Genomic DNA, 22,038 nt, shown 5'->3' on the forward strand with positions numbered 1-22,038 from the left:
TTACAACTCAAGTCCAGGTCTGTCTGTCTCCTTCTCTGAATTCTGTTGCCATTCTCATTTTTAGCCTTACCTTCTGTGCGCGATTGTTAATGGATTCCTAAACGCCAGCAGGTTGTCTTCAGTCTCGCAGTCATCTCTTCCTTTAATATCTTCATTATTCATCAAACTGGCTTACAGAGAATCGGTGTAAACTAAATATGATCTTGGTTTATTTATTGATCTGTGTTTTAGCAGAGGACAGGCAGTGACCTCCATCCCCCTGCCGGCCCCTGCCCGTGTGTGTCCGATAATGCAGCACCAGAGCCACCTTTACGCCCTGGAGGTTGGAGGCTCTAGAATCACTAGGTGTGAAATGTGTCCCCAAAACGGTGATCACACTTCCTTTTGAATAAATAAAAATATTTATTGGTTTCCTGAGTCGGGGCAGATCTTAGCACCCTCCGCTAGAACTCCCTGACGAAAAGAGGTCGGTGCCTCAAAGGAACCTTTCTAAAGGGCTGCTTATGCCCTGTGGGCCGAGTGCGAGCTGCAGAGTGAAAGTAGTATTTTAGGAAGGTTGAGTCAGAGGAGCCGGCGGAGCAGGGAGAGATTTTCTCAAGGAGATAAGGCCCCGGCACTTGGGTGTGCAAGCTGAGGCAGGTAGACCGGCAGGGACTCCTGCTCGGGGAAGGAGGGTGAAGTGGGCTGCTTCCGAGACCCTGTGGCCCACAGGATTTGGCCAGGGTTTCGGATGCGGACTCCAGGACCCTAGATCGCTCGCTGCACCTCGGGGAAGCCATGGCGGGAGGCTGGCCTGGCCTCAGCCTGTGACCCGCACCGTGTACTTGCTGGGTCTGGGTCTAGGCTCCATGGTTACAGACTTCTCCCAGGGCTGCCTTTCTGTGAATCTTTGAGCCTGCTGTGGTGAGAGAATAGACATTTGAGCTGCACTTAAAAAAGAAAAAGGACAAGAAAAAGAAGGGTGTAGAGGGATTTGGTTGATGCCACTGCCGTTGTAAGGCTGTGAGGTCTTCAGGGTTGAGCAGTGTCATGGCGGCTTGTGTATTTTCTTCTGTCTCCCTTCCGTGGCTTCTCTTTTAATCCTTCCACCAGCTCCGTAGTGTAGGCAGGAACTCTTAACCTCTCATTGCACATGGAGAGACTGGGGTGAGACAGGTCCAGTGACTTGCTTAAGATCATGCCGTTCCTCCCCACAGAACTTGGGATGCCTGCCCATGTAATGTGATTGCTGGTCTAGAGGATATTGCACAGCACCGTATGGCTTTGCTGAGAAGTCTTTTAGCTGAAAATATCTTTGGGACATAGAGAGCTGTTGAGTGGGGGCACCCCTCTTCTCTGGCATAGTGAGAGGTATTTTGTTAGTTTTTGTGCAGGAGTTGGCACCCTGTGGCACCCTGGCTGAATCTAGTCCACTGCCTCTTTTTGTAAATAGAGGTTTATCGGAACGTGGCCATACCTCTTCAGTTACACGTTACACTGGAGACCGTATGACCTGCAAAGCCTGAAATAAAAACTTTAATACACATAGTTTATTGTCAGATTAGCTAACCTGGAGTGTCTTCAGTGTGCTCTCGGCTTCAGGAGTAGACTGTCACGATTCGTCACTTACATACAACACCCAGAGCTCATCCCAACAGATGCCCTCCTCAACGCCCATCACCCATCTTCCCCTCCCCCTACCAACCCTCAGTTTGTTCTCTGTATTTAAGAGTCTCTTATGGTTTGGTTCCCTCTCAGTCTGTAACTACCCTTCCCCCATGGTCTTCTGTTAGGTTTCTCAGATTTCACATAGGAGTGAGAACATGTGATATCTGTCTTTTTCTGACCAGCAACAGCACCACTAGGAATTTATCCAGAGGATACAGGCATGCTGATTCATCGGGGCCCATGTACCCCAGTGTCTATAGTAGCGCTCCCAGCAATAGCCAAATTCTGGAAAGAGCCCAAATGTCCATCAACTGATGAATGGATAAGGAAGATGTGGTTTATACACACAGTGGAATATTACTCGATGATGAAAAAGAATGCAGTCTTGCCATTTGCAACAACGTGGATGGAACTGGAGGGTGTGACGTGAAGTGAAAGAAGTCAGTCAGAGCCTGGAATCTTTACCATCTAGCCCTTTCCAGAAAATGTGTGCCAGCCCCAGCTGTGGATACCAGTTATTATTAAAATGTGTGCTGTTTTCGTAACTTCTAGAGTTTTGCATTCATTTGCTCAGGCACACTGATCGATGGAAGTGCTCTCCGTCCCTCACTACCTTCCCCCCCGCCCAAACCCGTCAAACAGCCGTATCACTTCATGGCTGAGGTTCCGTGTGCTCCTTCATAGTGACAGAGTGTCTTCATAGTCCTTGCAGGGGGTGCGGACGGCAAAAGATGCCAGAACTTGTGCCGCTGTTACCCTGTTGTAAGCCCTGCATATCCAGCACAGATAGGCTCTGACGGTGGTGTGTGCCCCGCAAGGCTGGTGATGAGGGAGGGCTGGTGGTGGGGCGCCCCGAGGCGGCTGCAGGCCCAGTGTGAGCTGGTCCGGCCGGCAGCACCCCGCGGGCTGCAGAACCGCGGGAGGGCAGGACTTCCGCCTCGGAGACAGCTGCGTTCAGATTGGACGGGTCTTGTTGTGGCACAAAGTGAATGTGTTACTTACACTCAACAGCTTACTATTCCATTTGTCTTCTGCCAGCATTTGGAAGTAACACAGGAAAGGTGAGAACGAGGGGTACGTACTTAGCTGGTTTCCGTTTGTGGGCCCCCCCACCCCCTGCATGTATGACCCCGAGTTCCAGGGCAGAGGGGCAGACTTGGAGAACACGTCTGACGCCACGCCTCCTTCAGGCGTTTGAGTTTCGCTCTGTCCATTTCATCGTCTTTCGGATGGCACGCAGCCTTCCTCTATGGTCCCCCTGTGCCTGTCATGTGTGGTGCTTGTGTTACATGAAAGCTGCCCAGGGAAACGTGGACCTGGGCAAAGCCATTCACTGGTTCCTGGGTAAGAAGGAAGTTGTAGGGTTTTCCCTCTTAAAATTCCTGGATGAAATCATTGGTGGACATAGTGCGTTTCTTTAATTTTCCTTTTGGGAAGACTCGATCCATCAAAGATCCCATCGACAGAGCAAAGACTTTCAGTTGGCCTTAGGGAGTAAATTTGGGTTTTAAGTGTGTTTAGGCTGATCCACAGACTGCCTTCCTGCGGAATGCTCAGTCTTTTAGAACACAATTCTCAAGTAAAATAAGCTTCCCTAATGTGTGGGGTAAGTTGTGCATTACAGGTAGCAAGTTTTCTGACGGTTTAGCAGCACAACTCTGACTTCCTAGTTGTGGGGCCGGTTTGAGAGTTCGGAACACCTTCCACCTGTTACCTCTATTACATGCTTTCTTAAAAAATATTTTTTTAATGTTTTTTATTTATTTTTGAGAGACAGAGAGAAACAGCGTGAGCAGGGGAGGGTCAGAGAGAGAGAGAAGGAGACACAGACTCTGAAGCAGGCTCCAGGCTCTGAGCTAGCTGTCAGCACAGAGCCTGACATGGGGCTTGAACCCAGGAATGGTGTGATCATGACCTGAGCCGAAGTCGGACGCTTAACTGACTGAGCCCCCCAGGCGCCCCAATTACATGCTTTCTTAATCTCTCTCTCCCTATCTCCCCCCTCTTTTTCTCTCTCAAAAAGAGAATGTGAATGGGGGAGGAGCAGAGAGAGAGAGAGAGAGAGAGAGAGAGAGAGAGAGACAGACAGAGAGAGAGACAGAATCCAAAGCAGGCTCGAGGCTCTGAGCTGTCAGCACAGAGCCGGTTGCGGGACTTGAACTCACACACCACAAGATCATGACCTGCCTGGAAGTTGGACGCTTAACTGAGTGAGCCACCCAGGTGCCCCTTAAAGGGGTCTCTTCATTTTTGGGGGTAAATATCATCTCAGGCCTTACTTCAGTACCATATTTAAAACAGGACCCCACCCCCCATTTCCTCTTCCCTCTTCTTTTAATTTTTCTCCATGGAACTTACCACTATTTGAAAACCGTTTGTTTTAATGTTATATTTATCTGTGTTACTTCTAGAATAAGCTCTGTGAAGGTCAGAGTTTTGTCTTTATTCCTTCTGTACTCTCAGTGCCGTGGGGAGTGCCAGGCCTGGCACGTTACAGGCGCACAGTGATAGCTGAATTAACAAAGTCAAGGGGCGTCTATAGTGTGTGTAGCATGAGGGCTAGATGGGGGACGAGCCCGTTTGTGGACTGAGGTCATTCAGGAGATCCTCTCATGATAAGCACATCTCTGGGCATCAGATGGGGTTTGGATTTGGGCTCTCTCACTTCTTCAGGTTGGCGACAAATAATTTAATCATTGAAAAACTCCATTCTATTTCACCAGCGAAACGGGCGAAATAATGTCCTTTTATGGGGATTAAGTGTGATATTGAATTTATATTCAATTCGTTTATAGAGCTTTCTGGCTCTTCTATAAATATTAGTCCTGCCTTCCCTCCTTTGTGTCAGCACTGAAGAAGCTTAAAGCAATCTGATTTCACAACTCTGTTGCCTCTGGGGTCATTGCCTTGATGACTCTTGACAGATTTATTCTTCCAACAGCCTCTGTTGCCAGTGTAACAATGGTCTGTCCCTTTGACCAGTGAGGGACAGACACTTTGTCATTCCTCTTTAATCCTCATATCAGAACAACTTGTACGGGGTCCGATGGGTTCATAATACCCAACAGCTGAGGGGACTCCTTGCAGCCGGGAGGGCTCCCCGGGCGCCTCCCCCAAGTGCAGTGGGAGCCGTGCAGGTGGCTTGATGTTTGTGGCCTTTTCAAACAGAGCTGCCCTAAGTTTCTTGGCAGACGGAGAAAGATCGGAGGGCCCGTAAGTCACTAGCGAGTCGTCCTGGATTTCTCCAAGTGCTGCGGATTACCCAAGTGTGAATTCCTGTTTCAGTTTCCGCGGATACTTCTTGACAGGAACGTGTTGGAAGTTAGGAAAGGCTAAGTGGTTTATAACGTTGTACGTTCCTTTAGTCCTCTGTCCCGGGCAAGTCTGGGCAGGACCTGGAAAGCTGATTAAAAGCCTTGTGAGCACAGTGAACTTAATTTTAAATTAAATGGATATTTAATGCATCGAGAAAAGTACTCAGGGCCTTCAGTCTTTCCCATCCATGCTTGCTGTTTGAATTCGATGGGCTGGAATCTACTTTATTTTTCTACGAAAAGAGAGTTATTGCTACATTTCTCAAGTTTGGTTTTTCACTGTGGATTTTTGCAGATGATTTCGGCATCTGTGGGCACAAAATTATTAAACGAAGACAGGAAGGAAGGAAAGAGTGCCTGGAGCAGGTGCCTTACAGCCTGGGGCTGGGCCAGAGAAGCAGCAGGGATGGATGTGGAGGCGGTCAGCGTGCCGGGCGCCCTGGGCTGTGGACAGAACCGGCTGAAAAGCCTACGGCTTGCAAGTGGTTTGGAGATGATTGGGTTTAGGAGCCTGATTACAGTTTTGGTTTTTGTTTTTCTCCCCCTAAGTATGTGTTAACTGCTTTTTGGGTGAGCCTTGATCTTGGACATACACAGCCTGGCCAAACTGGCAGATCTGTGCGGATTTTAATATTGAGAGGATGCTGTTACTTAAGTTATGCGTGGTTGCTAAGACATCATTGCTCTTTCTAAACATTTAGTCATTGATCACCTGCTGTTTAGGCTGTTGGGGTCTCAGTTCACCGTTAGTGAGGGGTTTGTACTCTGGTACAACACAACAATGTGATTTTATCTATTTTTGCACGTGTGAATGACATTTTTCTACTGTTGTTTATGCCACTGGTCAGTTAGTACATGCGCCTAATAAGTTTAATCCATTTTCTAGGAGTAAGAAACATCCTTAGATCAGATTTATACAGTGAAGTCCCTTGGGTCGGCTCCTCTGACTTCTGTGAGGACAGGAGCCGCTTATGCTCAGATTCAGGGTGTTTGGCACAGGGCCTGCCATCCTGAAGCCTGTGATTCTGGACCGCCATATTTTAGCGTGAAGCTCCTGGTCAAGTCGCCACGTTAAGCTTTACAGAGCATACTTTTCCTAATATTCGGGAAGTGTATTAACAAGCCTGGAGTCTTCTCTAAAATTCTTCCTGAGACTTCTGTAGAAATTCGTTTAGTGAAGATAACATTAGGGAATCCAGCTGCTAATTTTGAGGAGGGTAAGAACTTGTAGTTGCGGAGGCCAGCCTAGCCTCCTTTCTCCGAGGGCTGAGTGCAGGACAGCTCTCTGGACCTCTGCCCCCTCCCCCACCCCCCATGCTCCCTGCTGAGACTGGAGGAGGCGGCCAACCAGCGCTTTGTGAAATTTGGGGATTATGTAAAAGTATAACTGAACATACACTGGCTTTGCTCTGGCAACTGCATTTAATATCCTGTTGGTTGTTGAAAATTCTCCCAGGACAGTGAAGCCTTTTGTCTTTAGTTTTGTTTTCAGTCAAAGTCCTTCTCCCCGATTGAAGAGATGGACTCTGGGCTGCCGGGCGTTTCGCAGCCCTTGACGTCCTGGCCTTCCCGGCCCTCTGAGGGAAGCCGGGCGGCCCAGCGTCTCGGATTTCTGTGTTCACATAGCCTTACCCAACACCTCACGTTTGTGGCTTTTATGCTTGCTTGATAACTTTTAATTTTATTCTCATTTATTTTTCCCTTTTCTGTTTCAGTGTCCTGGGTCATGAAACTTAATCCACAGCAAGCTCCATTATATGTGAGTAAACCGCGAGGTGTCTTTTTTGCGCCTGTCTATGCCTTCTACTTATTTTAAGAAAACTCAGAACTGCTCTCATGTGATGATCCCAGGCATTTTTAGGGTACTTCAGAAGCTGCGTGTGATTTGGTAAACACTAACTGACTCATGCGTGAATGGCACTGAGCTGGCGAATGGTGCCTGTGAGCCGTTAGGTAAACTGGGCAGGCGATGAGATGCCCTTACCGCTCGGCCGCGTGGCCCTGCAGAGCGATGCCGGCCTCGGTCACCGTCAGCACAGGACTGCCAGAGGGGTGTGGGTGGAGGGCTCCCTGAGGCCGCACTTTCCCTGTGTTGCAACTAGGTGGCACTCTGGCATTGGCAAGTGTGCCATTTACCTTAGGGCTCTGGGTGAAAGCTGGTCTGTCATCCAAAGTGAGGGAACTGTCCGACGAAATGGATAGATCAGTGAATCCAGGCTGGAAAGGTAAGGTGTGGGAGACTCTCTCTCCGTGTCTCTCTCTCTCTTAAATTATTGTGGAGAGCTTTAGCTGATTGGAGGTGGTCAGGAGTCCCTTTAGAGGGGTGGACACTTCAGCCTGTCATAGGCCAGTGGATATTGGGTTGGTATGGTCTGGAGAGAGTGAGGAAAATGTCTTCGATGGGACAGGTCCTTAAAGATGAAGAAGCATTTGGTGGGGTGAAAAGTCCTCAGAATTTGTTCAAGACCTAAGGCAGAGAGGTGGTCAAAGGGTGAGGAGGGCGTTCAGTGAGGGGTGGGGGCTGGGCACGGGACAGTCTAGCCCCGCTGAGCTTGTGTTGAGGGGTAGAGAGGCGAATCTAAGAAGGTCATTGAAGTCAGTCGTGGAGGTAAAGATGCGGAGACCACTGAGGAGCCTACGATGGTGTTTATTCGAAATCTGCTGTTAATGTTATGATTCGTTTATTTTAAACCATGCTGTGTTAGTAATAGTCCTGTACCTCTCTAGGATAGAGCATTCCCGGGATCACTCTTCTGCATAGATGCTTTTTATGTTAAATGTAACAGAGAAAAATCTATGCATTTCTTAGAAGGTATGTTAAGTATTTTCTCTTCACACTTCTTGAAAATTTGTTGTGTTCAGCAGTGGGTTTGCACATGAACTCAATACTTTGGACTTTTAAAAACAGCTTTCACTGAGATATAATTCACACCCCATAAAACTCACACATTTAAAGTATACGATTCGGTGGTTTTTAGTATATTCACAGTTATATAATCATAACCGCCATCTACCTGAAGAACATTTTCATCAGCCCAGAAAGAGACGCCATGCCTATTAGTAGTTACTCACCGTTCCCCGCCTTTCCAGCCCCTGGCAACCCCTTATCTGCTCTCCGTCTTTATGGATTTACTTACTGTAGAAATGTTGTATAAATGGAATCCCAACATGTGGCCTTTTGTGACTGGCTTCTTTCTTGCAGCAGAATGTATTTAAGGTACACGTTAGAGCAAGTATCAGTACTTTGTGCCCTTCTGTTGATGAATAATACCTGTTGTAGGTCTGTACCACGTCTGCTTTATCCATTCATTGATGGACAATTGGCTTGTTTCCACTTTTTGAGTATTACAAATAATGATACTGTCAGCAGCAGTTTTCAGTAGGCTTATGTGTTCATTTTTCTTGGGTGTGTACTTAAGAGTACATTTGGTTGTTGGACCGCATGGCTGGCTTAGTCGGTGGAGCATGCGACTCTTGATCTCAGGGTTGTGAGTTCAAGTGCCACGCTGGGTGTAGTGATTACTTAAAAATAAAACCTTTTTTAAAAAGTACACTTGCTTGCTTATATGGTAACTCTCTAACATTTTGAGGAATTGCCCCACTGTTTGCACAGTGGCTGACCATTTTCCGTTTTCACCATCAATGTTGAGAGTCTCCATGTCTCCACGTTCTTGCAACGCTTGCTGATAATCTGACTTCTGGTTTGTTCGTTCTGGTGGGGGCGAAATGGTAACCCATCGTGATTTTGATTTGCATTTCCCTACTGGCTAACGATGGTGAGCATAGGTCTTGTCAGGTGCTGTTGGACATTGATGTATCTTTGAAGAAATGCCTATTCAGATTCCTGGCTTATTTTTAAATTGTTTTTGTTTTTAATTATTATTGAGTTTTAAGTGTTCTTTATATATTTTGGATTCATGTCCCTTATCAGATGCATGATTTGCAAAGACTCTCTCCCATTGTAAGGGTTATCATTTCATTTTGTTGGTGGTACCCTTTGAAGCACAAAACGTTTTAATTTTGATAATGTCCAATTTACCTGTCATTTCCTGCTTGTGCTTTTGTTACCGTATCTAAGAAGGCTCTCCATTACTCAGGGTCACAAAAAATTGACTCCTGTGCTTTCCTCTAGGGGTTTTATAGTTTAAGTCCTTACATTTAAGTGTATGGTTCTAGAGTACGTTTTTTTGTATGCGGGAAGGGAGGCTTCCTGCTTCATCGTATGACATGTGGACAGCTGGCTGTCCCAGCGCCATTGGTTGAAAGGACTGTTCTTTCCACATCGAATTTTCTTGGGCACCCTTGTTAAAAACTAATCATACATGTAAGGAATTATTTCTGGACTATAAATTCTCTTCCACTCCTTTAGGTCATCTTTTAGTTTCTTCTAACAGTGATTTCTTGTTTTCAGTGTACAAACTTTGTACCTTTTTGAAATGTATTCCAAAGTGTTTTAATTCTTTTTGATGCTATTATAGATTGTTTTCTCAATTTCATTTTCAGATTGTTCACTGCTAGTGTATAGAAATACAGTTGGTAATGGGGCGCCTGAGTGGCTCAGTCGGTTGAGCGTCCGACTTCGGCTCAGGTCATGATCTCGCAGTTTGTGGGTTCGAGCCCTGCATTGGGCTCTGTGCTGAGAGCTCAGAGCCTGGAGTCTGTCTTCGGATTCTGTGTCTCCCTCTCTCTCTCTCTGCCCCTTCCCTGCTCACGCTCTGTCTCTCTCTGTCTCAAAAATAAATAATAAACATTAAAAAAAATACAGCTGGTATTTGTATATTGATTTTAGAACCTATAGCGTCTTTGAACCTGTTTATTGTTTAATAGGTTTTTAGTGGATCCGTGAGGTTTTTCTGTATACAGATCATGTCATCCAAAAACACAGATTAGATGTTCTCGCTCTCCAGTCTGAATGCCTTCTGGTTTTCTTGCCTAATCACCCTGAGTAAGAACTTCTAGTATAGTGATCAGTAGAACTTGTGAGAGCAGACATCTGGCATTGTTTCTGGTCTTAAAGGGAAAATATTCAGACTTTCACCATTGATCAGGTATGAGGTTCTTAGCTGTGGATTTTTCATAGGTGCCTTTATCAAGTTGAAGAAAGTTCCCTTCTGTTCCTTGTTTGATTATTTTGTTATGAAAATATATTGGATTTTGTCTAATGTGTTTTTCTCTATCTGTGAGATGATCATGTGGGGTTTTTTTCCCCTTTCATTTCATTAGCCTAGTAGATTTGATTGATTGGTTCTGAATGTTAAGCCAACCTTGCATTGCTGGGATAAGTCTCATTTTGTTGTGGTGTATAATCCTTCTCCTTTGTTGCTGGATTTGGTTTGCTATGAGGAGTTTCATGTCTGTCCATAAGAGATACTGTCTCTAGGTTTCTTCTGATGTCCTTGTCTGGTCGCGGCCACTGCAAATTTTTGATGTGGGGGGGCTAAGATTACTCAGTAGTTGTGGTAGGCAGAAGAATGGTTCCTACACGTGACCGTGACTTCATCCCCGGAACCTGTGCGTACTCATCTTACGTGGCAAAAGGGACTTCACAGATCTGATTAAGTTCGGGGTCCTGAGCTGCAAGCTTCTCCTGAATTATCCACATAGCCCCGTGTAAACCCAGAGTCCTTCTAAGTGAGAGAGGAGAATCATGAGTCGGAGAGATTTGTAGATGGCACATTGCTGGGATTGAAGGAGGAGGAAAGGGCCAGGAGTCCAGGAAAGCAGCCTCTGGAAACTGGAAAAGCAAGGGGACAGTTTTTCCTCAGAGCTTCCTCAGTGACAGCCTGTGGACATCTTTATTTTAGCCCAGTGAGAGTTGTTTCAGACTTCTGACCTCCAGACGTGTGAGACAATAAATCTGTGTTGTTATGAGCCTCAGAGTTTGAGGTAATTTGTTGTAACTGTAACAGGAAATGAACCCAGGGTAGTTTGGAAGAATTAATTGGCAGTAGCGTGAAGGATAATTAGGGAGAGAGTAGCTGCCAGCAGATCAGTTGGGGGGCGCCTGGGTGCCTCATGATTTCAGCTCAGGTCACGATCTCCCAGGTTGTGAGATCGAGCTCCACGTCGGGCTCTGTGCTGACAGTGCAGAGCCTGCTTGGGATTCTCTCTCCCTCTCTCTCTGCTCCTCCCTCGTGTCCATGCACACTCTGTCTCTCTCTCTCTCTCTCTCTCTCAAAAGAGTGAGGTTTTAAAAAAGGATCAGTTAGAAGCTTTCTGATTTTTGCCATCATGGAATCCAAGAATCTGAGAAGTTTAGAATGAGTAAGGACTGTAGGAACCATGTGTGCTCCAGCCTCTCTGTTGGAGAGCGAGGACATGAGTTCTGAAGACGACCTGATGAGGCGGCACAGCTAATTGGGGGTAAAATTGTGATTTAAGTCTGTGTTTTGGGTCTCGGTAGTAAAAACCCACTGTAGATAGAGCTTGTTAGAATTAAAAAAGCTCCTTAGGCTTAAAAAAGCTTCATTCTTTTAGGAAAGCAAGGCTCTTTAAAAATCGGTTTTGAGGAATATTCTTTTCTTTTCTTTTTTAATTTTTTAAATGTTTTTATTTATTTTAGAGAGAGAGAGAGAGAGAGACAGTGTGAGCAGGGGAGGGTCAGAGAGAGAGGGAGACACAGAATCCGAAGACAGACTCCAGGCTCTGAGCTAGCTGTCAGCACAGAGCCTGACACGGGGCTCGAACCCACGAACCGTGAGATCGTGACCTGAGCCGAAGCTGGATGCTTAACCGACTGAGCCACCCAGGCGCCCCCTGAGGAATATTCTTAATAAAGCTAGTCCTTTGTATATGATTATGTGTTTAGTCAGGTAGGTCCTACTGAAGAATATTTTAAACCACACTTCAAGTATGTCTGTCAGAAAGAATGCTTGGGAGCAGTTTGTTACCGATTTTTTAAAAGGAGAATGACAGCGTATACTGGTTTTCTGCGAACTAAGTCAGGTCATGGGGATTTCTGCTGTTTTGGTAAAGAGAGGGAAGCGTTCCGTGTCAGTCCATTGGAGAAGGTCGGGTCTCTGTACCTAGAGAAAGAGGGAACGAAAGAACAGAATGAGTATATTGAAGTTTCTCTTTTAGTTTATATTTGGGATCGGTCAGGGGTACGTATCATCAGCAGAAGACAGAAAACTGCTCATAAGTTAGACAAAAAGACTGGCTCCTAAGAAGAACTTTTATCCGTAAATCAAGCAAAATTAGCTGGATTCCAAATACGTATTTTAATCACTCTTTGCACGAAGATGTGTCCAGAATGAGTTGTAGTTGTTACACATGTGAGGACGTTTCCAGAATGAGTTGCAGTCGTTATACATGTGAAGACGTTTCCAGAAGGAGCTGCGGTAGTTACACGTGAGGAAGGTTCCAGAAGGAGCTGTGGTAGTTACACATGTGAGGAAGGTTCCAGAAGGAGCTGCGGTAGTTACACATGTGAGGAAGGTTCCAGCCTGTGCAGGTGGCAGTGCTGGTGTTTGCATGAAGCTGCTTATTTTTTTTTTTAATTAAAAAAATTATTTTTAATCTTAATTTATTTTTGAGAGACAGAGAGAGAGAGAGAGAGAGAGAGAGAGAGAGAGAGAGAGCACGAGTAGGAGGAACAGAGAGAGGGAGACACAGAATCTGAAGCAGGCGCCAGGCCCCGAGCTGTCAGCATAGAGCCTGACGTGGGGTTCAAACTCACGAACTATGAGATCCTGACCTGAGCTGAAGTCGGATGCTTAACTGACTGAGCCACCCAGGCGCCCCTATTTTGTTTAAAAATTTTTAATGGTTCTTTATTTATCTTGAGAGAGCAAGTGGGAGAAGCAGAGAGGGAGAGAGAATCACAAGGAAGCTCCACGCTGTCATTGCAGAGAGCCCGATGCGGGGCTCGATCCCATGAACCATGAGATCATGACCTGAGCTGAAATGCAAAGTTGGATGCTTAACCGCCGGAGCCACCCAGGTGCCCCCGCAGGAAGCCGTTTACAGACTTATTTTTGTTGAAATGGGCACAGTGGAATGTGAAGACAGTGACCTGAAACTTGAGAGACCAGGTGCTTGATGTGACCGCGTCTGGGTTTTCTGGTCTGTCGGTCACGTGATTCCCCTAGTGCCACTCGGCCTCCACAAGGACACTAGTTCTTGCCAGGGGAATTTGTGAGGATTGAAGTGGTACAGACTTTGGCAAGTTGAGGAATGCCCTTACAGCTGACGAGGGCCTAGAGAGTTCGGCGGGAGTGAAAACAGAGGCCATGTCAAATGCAAGAAATATTTTTAAAGCAGCAGCAGGACCAGATGATGTGGAGAGTGAAAGAGGATGGTGATCAGTTGGAAATCAGAGCATGAGTGACAGCCGCCGCCGTTGCCACATGTGGAAAAGAAAGGGCCCCTGAGCTTGTCCTCTGGACACGTTGAAGGACGTTTTGTTGACTGTCAGACACGCAGGTGTGGACCTGGGATTTCGTTCATCCATTCGGGTGCCTGTGCTGTTCCAGGCTCTGTCCTGGCTGCTGCCAATTCAGCCACGAACGGAACACCCACGTCCCTGCTCTCAAGGTACTTACAACTCATAAACAGGAAGACGCATCAGGAGGAAAGGCTTTACAAAAATAAATACAAGGCGATGTGATCGTGCCCAGCGAGGGGCTGTTTGGGTTTGCGTGGTCAGGGAAGGCCTGGGAGGGACGTGCCGTCCCAAGCTGAGACCTGAGTGACCGGAGGGAGCCGGCCACGCGGAGATGGCAGCACAGCGTTCTGGCCCCGGGGAACAGGTGCACGGGCCCTGAAGTGAAGGCTCACTTGATCAGTTTGAGGAACAGAAAGGACCGAGGCGGAGGCTCGGAGAGACCAAAGAGGGCGTGGGCACAATCTTTCCTTCTGCGGGAGGAGAGGAGGGCGAAGCCTGGTGGAGGATTTCATGCACACAGGCCACGTCCCTGGGCCCTCCCTCCTTCGCACCTGCTTCCCAGCCCAGCGCCCATCTCCGGGGGTGCTCTGAAGACCGTAGGGGTCAGGTCGGAGCTCTCGGGTTCGGGACTCACTGGCCCTGGGCAGCCTGGCTTCCTGGGCAGTTTAAACATGGTGTTTTGGAAATAGAGTTTGAGCACATTGTACTCGTTTAAGATCTACATTTTTGATGTAAATTGGATATTCTTGATTTGAGACACTTTTATTTTTTTTAAAGCAGATTTGGCTCTCACTTATCAGAGGAGAGTGTAATAAAAATGTGCTTGTTTTTAATACTCTTTCATGGCTGAATTGCTTCTTGGGAGAGAAAAAGCAACATATTTCCAAATAATTTGTTGCTCTCAGTCCATTTGAGAACCTAAGTAAAGGAGATATGATATGTTGAAGAGTAGTCCTTTCTCTTTGTGGTTTCCTGGGAATACTTTAAAAACAAGATCTCTGTTCAGCCAAGTCCTTCTGGTTTACAAAGCATATTTGCATATGTTATGCCGTTTGGTTCTAAGAGCAACCTTGTGAGGGTAGAGGAAGCTACACCGTGACCCCGTCACACTGAGGAGCAGAAGCTCAAGACGGCTCATTTAGTGAACGCAGAAGTTAGGGCTTTGCCCAGAAATTGTGGTTCTCAAACCCACTTTCTTCCTCCCGTAGACCAAGCCGTCTTACACAGTTGTTCCCTAAGACACAAATGTCACAGCACTTACTATGATGGGGACTTGTACAAGTCAAGGCCTTTTTTCTTACAAGGAGCCTAAATTTAACCTTCTATTTTACTTGTTCACCAAAAAAAAATTCTTTTTAATGTTTCATTTAAATTCAGATTTACAGAAGGGTTACAAGAATACTTCGTCTCTACTCATCTCTTACCAACAAGGTTTAGTTTCATTTGCTTATCATTCTATTATATATTTTTTGAATTGTCTGAAAGTTGCAGACATCCTACCGTCTTCCCTCTAAATATTTCAGAGTATATTTCCTAAGAACTAGGACATTCTCTTTCATAACCAGAGTACAATGAACAAAAGCAGGACTTGTAACACCGAGTAATGCTCTCATGTAATTTAAGTCCACATCCAAATGTCTGCGGTTATCCCAGTAGTACCCCTTATAGCATCCTTCCCCTCTCCCCACCCTGCCCTCCCCTCCCCAGTTCAGGATTTAATCCAGGATTACATATTGTATTTATGTCACTTTAGTCTCTTAATCAGGAAGAGGCCCTCCGCCTCTCTGTCTTTCATGATACTGACATTTTGGTCTTTTTTTTGGAGCAGTTGAGGTTTATATGATGTTTTCTCCTGATTTGGGCTGGACTACTATGTAAAAGATGCCCTTCTTGGCACAGCACGTTAGGACACATGACGTACTCTTGGCTGATTATCGGAGATATTAACTTCAATCCTTTAGTTCAGGGGGTGTTGAATTTAATTTATCTGTTCCAGAGGAATTAGGCATTTAAAGAAGATGGTGTAATTGTTCACTTTCCCCCTGTAATACGTTTTGCATATTGGATTTTCCTAAAATGGGCTCCCTTCTCTGCAAGGTGTGCCCTTGAGTGTGGGGGGGAGCGAAGAGGTGGCGGAGGTAATTGACGCCCGAGGTTCGAACAGGCATCGTCTCTGCCCTTGTGGGTGCACACAGGGATTTTAAATACGCGCATTTCTTGTCCGAGCTGGATAGAGCGCACTTCACATGGAACGTAGTAGACGCTCAGTGAACACTGGTTGAGTGAGTGAATGAAATACAGGTCAGATGAGACCACTAAAATGTCAGTGACATTTGCTTTGTTTTGACAGAACAACTGTCTTTCTTAAAGTTGCTCGTTTGTTTCGCAAGTTTCATTATTTGTGTACCCTGTGTGGGCTGTGAATAGTTTGGTGATGCCATTTTGTGACTGGGGGTATCGCCCACAAGGAAATAAATGTACTTTGTTGTGCTTGCGTGACTTGCCTTACAACTGGAAGGGGATCTGCAGCATCCCTGCGAGGCACATGAGTGTTACTCTAGACGTGTGTCCTTTGAGAGAAGTCACTTGCCTAGTCACTTGGCACATGGAGAAGGCACTGTGGGGATGGTGCCTGTATCTTTGCATCCTGAAGTCCGTGCTCTGTCCTTGGGGGACTTCTCGTCTGTGCCTCTTGTTTACAGCAATCCGTGTGACTGCTAATATATGTGTGTGTGTGTGTGTATATTTTAACCAACATAGTACATGTACCCCATTATCCCCAGAGCCTTCTCGCTGTCAAGATAAAAGCATAGGCTTTTCCCAGAAGGGATAGGGGATGAGGGATGCCGTCAGATGATAAAAGAAAAAGCCAGGCACACAAAGCCAAGGTTGATATTTATAAAACAAACAGAATAGGCCCTACTGCCACCCCCGCCCACTGCGCCCTAATGGACCTAGCAACCGAGCAACTGGACATTAGCAACGGTAAACAAACCCTCCCCCAGACTAACAGCTGAAAAGGAAGCAGGATTTTTAAGTTTCTGAGGGAGGAGGAGGAAAGCTCTTTGGATGCCTGTTATCTCAGGCCCCAGGCTCCTTCTGGAAGAGCTCTGATGAGGCCAGGCCTGAAGCTATGCAGGGTACAGGGAAACAGTGGGGGTCAGATGTCCAGAATAAGGAGAACTGGACTAATCCACACTTTATGTGCCGGAGAAAGTCTCTGGCTCTTTCTCATCACTGTACTTTTCTGGAGGAAAATTGGTGATGAGGAGCCCAAGTGAGTGTCCCACAGTCAGCTCGGCTCTAGGGAGCGAACTCTGTGGGGGAGGTTGGGACTGAAAACAGTTTGATGAGTTGTAGGAATCCTCGTATTTTGGGGCAATTGAGCCCAGACTTCTGGAAAGGTGAAGAAACCAAGCTACAGAGAGATTGAGGGACTTGCCTAAAGTTTCACAGGGGTCGTGATAGATCTGGTCAGGTAGCGGAAACTAAATAATCAGCCCCCTCTGTGTGCTGAAGGCAGGCCAGGCCATCAGTTGGTTTGAGCTTAAGACTCAAAGTACATGAATGGAGAAGCCAAAGTGCAAGACTTAGCATGAGTGGGCTAGTCAGAGGAGAAGGGAAGGGGCAAAGGGAAGACTAGGAGGAGAGAGGAATATTTGAAAAGATAGCCTTGAGTTCCTGTTTTAGGGTTGGCAGGTAAGGGTTAGAATGCCTTTATGGGCTGAAGGCAGATGGGAGAATAGATTAGATAGTTACGACTTGAAATCCCTTGTAAGTGAAAAAAGTGTCAAAATAAAATGTATATTACACCTTTTAATGTAGGGAAGTCAGTGATAACCATCCCAATGAATTACCTGATCTGTACCACCTTTATACTTGGGGCTTCCTCAAGAGGATGAGTGACTTCTAGCGCCAGACCAGTGAGAGGAGGCCCGAGGCCCTGGAACAGGAAGGCGTTTGTCTTGTAAAGCATGCCTTCCGCAGCTCTGCGATGCTTGTCTGTATCAGAATACTTTCCTTTGTTGGTTTCCAAAGCGTCCCAGTGGGCATTGACTGCTTCATGATTAGTGATGCCCCTGGGAGCGGGTAGCCGTGGCTAACACTGTGAGGGTTTTAAGGGGTGATAATTTGCTAGCTAAAATGACCATAAGAACACCTAAAGAGGGAAAGTCTGGGGTGCATTTATCAGATTCTTCCACTGTAAACTCATTTTTTGTGTTCTTGAACACCTCTCTTGGTCTCCCTCAGGAAAGCCAAAGCATTTCCTCCCTACAACGGAAATACTTTTTTTAAAACCAGAGAGCTACTCAGATGTGAGATGTAAATTATGCCCCAAGGCATGCTCTCAGGCTGTATATGGGGTAATTATCATTACCTGCCATATGTTTGGGATAAAATCCACATTTATTAGATTTGCAAGGGGAAGAGCCATTCCACTTACAAAACGAATTTCCAGAACCCCAGCAGATCTGGTTTATTATGTCCTTCTTGCTTTCTCCTTTTTTCTTTATTACTGAACGTTGTTGCATATTTCTGCTTCCGGGAGGGGCAAAAGCATCCTGGCAATGGAGGAGCCTCACAGGAAAGACTGTCGTTGCATGCCGCTCTTCGTTTAAAATGTACAGGACAGGGGCGCCTGCGTGGCTCAGTTGGTTGAGCATATGACTCTTGATTTCGGCTCAGGTCACAATCCCAGGATCGTGGGATCAAGCCCCACATCAGACTCCATGCTGAGCACGGAGTCTGCTTTAGATTCTCTCTCTCTCCCCGCTTCTCTGCTCTCTTTCCTTCTCTGCCTCTCTCCCCCGTCCTTCTTTCCAGCTCATGTGCCCTCTCTCTCAAAATTAAACAAAATAAAACACTGTATCTATCATGATTGTAACTATTTCTGTTAGGATAGGGACCGTTTCTTACAATGATGCTGTTCCTCACCAGACACATGGAAGATTTGATTAACGTTTCCACTTCAGAGCCAGAGAAGTGAGGGTCAGAGGAGTGGCTGACTTGTCTGAGGATGCACAGCTGTGGTGGATAAAGAGGTCAGATCCTGCGATCGACTCCAGAGCCCATTTAACCAGGGGAAATCCAAAGAACATATCCATTTGACTCGCATTGAGATCTTGAGAGTATCTTATCGCGGTGATTTCCTGCCACCACGTTGATTCCTGTCGACGCTGGACTTGGGTTTCCAGCCTTGGCGAGGGTTGGACTCTGCTCTGTGACCATTGTGCTGTGTGTGTGCTAGTCAGAGCAGCTCTCAGAGCCCAACCAGGTCCAGAAGATGGGCGCGCACCGGGAGAGGATGGGCTCAGGACGAAGGGGTTGTGACATTTTCACCAATTCCTGCAGCTTATCTTTGAATAAGTATAGTTTGCATAAAGAGTCAAAATTTTGAAAGACCACAGAACTTAGCTGACCCGAGCTAAGTGTTCTCGGTGACTCATTTGTAGGGAGCAGGGCCTATGTGGCAATGGCCACATTTTATCAGTTCTTCCTGGGAAGTGTGTTCTCAGAACAGAGTTGAAGTAATCTGGCTTTGCCCCCTGCTTGACGGGTACGTTCCATTTTGCTCCCACAAAGAGAGCTTTATCAAGCCTTCTGATCTTTTAAATGAATTACCTGCTTCTGCCTTAACAATGCAAGTCTGATGGGTCTGCTCCAACATTTTGTAGACTGGAGGCCTTTCCCAGCCAGATCTGAGGACTGCAGTGAAATAACAACACTTTCTCCCCAGTGCCAGAAGAAATAAGGAAGTCAAGTGTTCCTCAATCTGGCTTTTGATGGTTTTGCAGAGCAAGGCCTTGGATTTCCTCCTGGAGGACTTTTTCCGCAGTCTCCAGAAACTGGCTTAGAAGGTAATAGGTCTTGCATTTGTGGGGTAGCGTTTTCTGATTTTCCCTTGGCAGTTTCAGAGTGGATGGAGACATGCACATCGGTCACGACTTTTCAGGGCCTGTCTGCAGGGCGCTCCCCCGGCATCGGCATAACTGTTGGGAGGAGGGTGTGGGGTAGCAATTTTGATGCGGTTCTGGCGAAGCAAGGCCTCGCTGTCCAAAGAAGACCAAAACATTAGGCTCTGTGATTGTAATTCATCCTACAAGGATTTGTGAACCACCTGCGAAGCGGATGCGGGTCTGCTCTTGGAGGGAGAGCGTCTTGCTCAGGGGCTCCGGGGCATGAGTGGGACCGCACAGACGGGACGCAGCGAGGGCTCACAGCAGAGCGAGGCAGGAGCCATTGGCGGGGACAGTTGGGAAGCCTTTGGGGGAGATGCGGGCTCTCTGAGCCTGGCCAGGCAGGCTGTGGAGACAGGGAAGAGCAGAGGGAGAGGAGGAGGGACGGCATTTGAAGGAAGGCACGGACATGGGGTTGTGGCGGTGGTGAGGCGCCCGGCTTGACTGGGGAGGACAGGTCTCGTGGGAGGGAACCTGGAGGTGGTTTCCTGCTGAGCCGCTCTGCTCACACAGTGGTCCGGCTGCCTGCCGCTGCTGACATGAACATCAGTGAAACAATCAAACATTTCGTTCCTCCACCGCAGGGTGCTCAATTGTCACCCATGGCTGGCACTGCAGAAGATGCTGTTGGCCAGCACTCGTGTGGGGGCCGTGGGGTTTGTGTAAGAGGGTGGAGAGCAGCCGGACGTCTTCTGACCAGGCAGATGGGAGCGTGACCACCTGTCGAGAGGGAGGTGGGAGACGGGAGAGGAAAACCCCGAGGGGCGCACGTGAGCAGGCCGGCCACCTCACCGGGACAGCGCCCTGGCTGGGCCGGGGGCGTGGTCAGGCCCTTCCGGAGGAGGAAGTGGGGTTTGGGCTGGTTGAGTGACTGAGAGCATCAGAGGCACCCCAGACGCTGTGACCACAAACGATGTTAGTATGAGAGGCAAGGGACAATGGGGCGGGCCCCGTGACCAAGGCCCGTTTAGCAGGAGCTGCCTTGGCGGCCTGAGTGAGAACACATCAATGCAACATCCTTCAGTGGGGGAGTGAGGATAAAACGAGGTGATACAAGCACATTTCACACGTGATGGAGAGAAACTTTAAATATAGTTTTATTATTATATTTCATGTTTGCTTGTTTATTTTTTGAGAGAGAGCGAGAGAGAGAGAGAGAGCGGGAGCGAGCAAGCGAGCGAGCAGGAGAAGGGGCAGAGGGAGACCCAGAATTCGAAGCAGGCTCCAGGCTCTGAGCTGTCAGCACGGAGCCCGATGTGGGGCTTGAACCCACAATCCGCGAGATCATGACCTGAGCCGAAGTCAGGCACTAACCAGCTGAGCCACCCAGGCTCCCCTAAATATAGGTAGTTTTAGAATGGACCCATGTTCATTGTGGCGGAGGCAGAGAAACGTCATGCCGTGTGGCTTCCTCTGCATCTCCTGCACACAGTCCTGTGTTGACAGCTCTGCCTGGTGCATACAGAAGTGGAAGGCAGAGCTGTCATTTACAGAGGGGCCTCCGTCATGGTGACTTCCGTACAGGTCTCCTCGGCCTCCCTCGGCCCGCATTCCGATGAAGGAGCACAGCTAGGAAGAGGGGGATCAGGGATTCGGACTCCGAACTCTTGCTCCTTTATCTGCGATGTCGGGGTCGGGATGGTTTCACTCACGGTTCCTCACGTCAGTCGTCCCTTCTCTTGACCCCGTTGCTTGAAGCCTGGTGTTTCTATCACATTCTACCTGTAGACGGTGTCTTTAGCACTGAATTCCACTTGCCATCTTTTTGTCCGATTTAAGATACAAATTGCCTACAAATTGTTTACTGACAGCAGTAATTGGTATGTGGGGTGACCTGGCCTGACTTGCAGCTAGATTGTTCTAGGGCATTGGTTTTCCAGAGAGTGGTCGCCAGCCAGTAGCATAAGCATCACTAGGGATTTTTGTTCGAAATGCAGATTTTCAGGCCCTACCCCAGACCCGCCACATCTGAATGTGTGATGATGCGGCCCACAAGCCAGTTTTTGATACGCCCTTCAGGTTATCCTGATGCACTCCAGTATTTGTGCATGAGCCAAATGAACCAATAGGACAGTTTGAAAAGCCCCTTTCTTATGAATTGAGGCAGTTTGCATAGATGTAGGGCTTTCCGCATGGCTGACTGTAACCCATCATAAGCGGTTGACTATGAAGGCACATGGGAAATTACATGCATTAAGTAGGCTGTTATTTCAGAAGGGCGGATGTGTGGTAGATTCCTGAGTAAATTATTGCTAGATTATTGACTCAAAAAAATACCCAGGTGTAATATTGAACACAGGGCTGCTTACCTTTGAGCAGAGGTGGTAGTGATTTTCAGTTAAGGGAGTTAATGCTCCACAGTGTTTGTCACAGTGTTTTTCTATCATTTGGATTTGGATTTCCCAGGAGTTCTTCCTTGTGTGGTTGTGAGTAATCGAGGCTGGATCTGTCCTGTTCGCAGAGCAGCTCATGATGCACATGGAACCGCCAAGAGCCCCTGGGTTTTGGAACGAGGTGTAGACAGGCTCCTGCACCAGATTTTTGGGCAGCACAAGTGAAAACTGTTTTGAAGTCGGCCTTTGGGAGTTGAAGACTCCCCGGCTGTGGAGCCCAGGCCGAGTTGGTGATGCTTCAGGTGGACCACTTCCACTCGGCGCTGGCCTCCCGCCGTGGGAAGACCGTGTGTGCCTCCCTCGCCCCCCGCAGCCCAGCAAACCCTCCCCGTCACCCCCGA

General features: G+C 47.4%; 1 protein-coding gene across 11 annotated transcripts in view; it reads left to right on the top strand.

Moving 5' to 3' along the window:
* AKAP13 (A-kinase anchoring protein 13) overlaps positions 1 to 22,038 on the top strand; it is a 314,398-nt gene that overhangs the window by 78,190 nt on the left and 214,170 nt on the right. For all 11 annotated transcript variants that reach the window (XM_029953026.1, XM_029953024.1, XM_029953029.1 and 8 more), the window contains one exon: positions 6,677 to 6,720. In XM_029953026.1, coding sequence (XP_029808886.1) covers positions 6,688 to 6,720 — 33 coding nt within the window. In that variant the 5' untranslated portion in view covers positions 6,677 to 6,687. The remainder of the gene's footprint in view (positions 1 to 6,676; positions 6,721 to 22,038) is intronic.

Source organism: Suricata suricatta, chromosome 9 (assembly GCF_006229205.1).
Source record: "Suricata suricatta isolate VVHF042 chromosome 9, meerkat_22Aug2017_6uvM2_HiC, whole genome shotgun sequence".
NCBI classification, from domain to species: Eukaryota; Metazoa; Chordata; class Mammalia; order Carnivora; family Herpestidae; genus Suricata; species Suricata suricatta.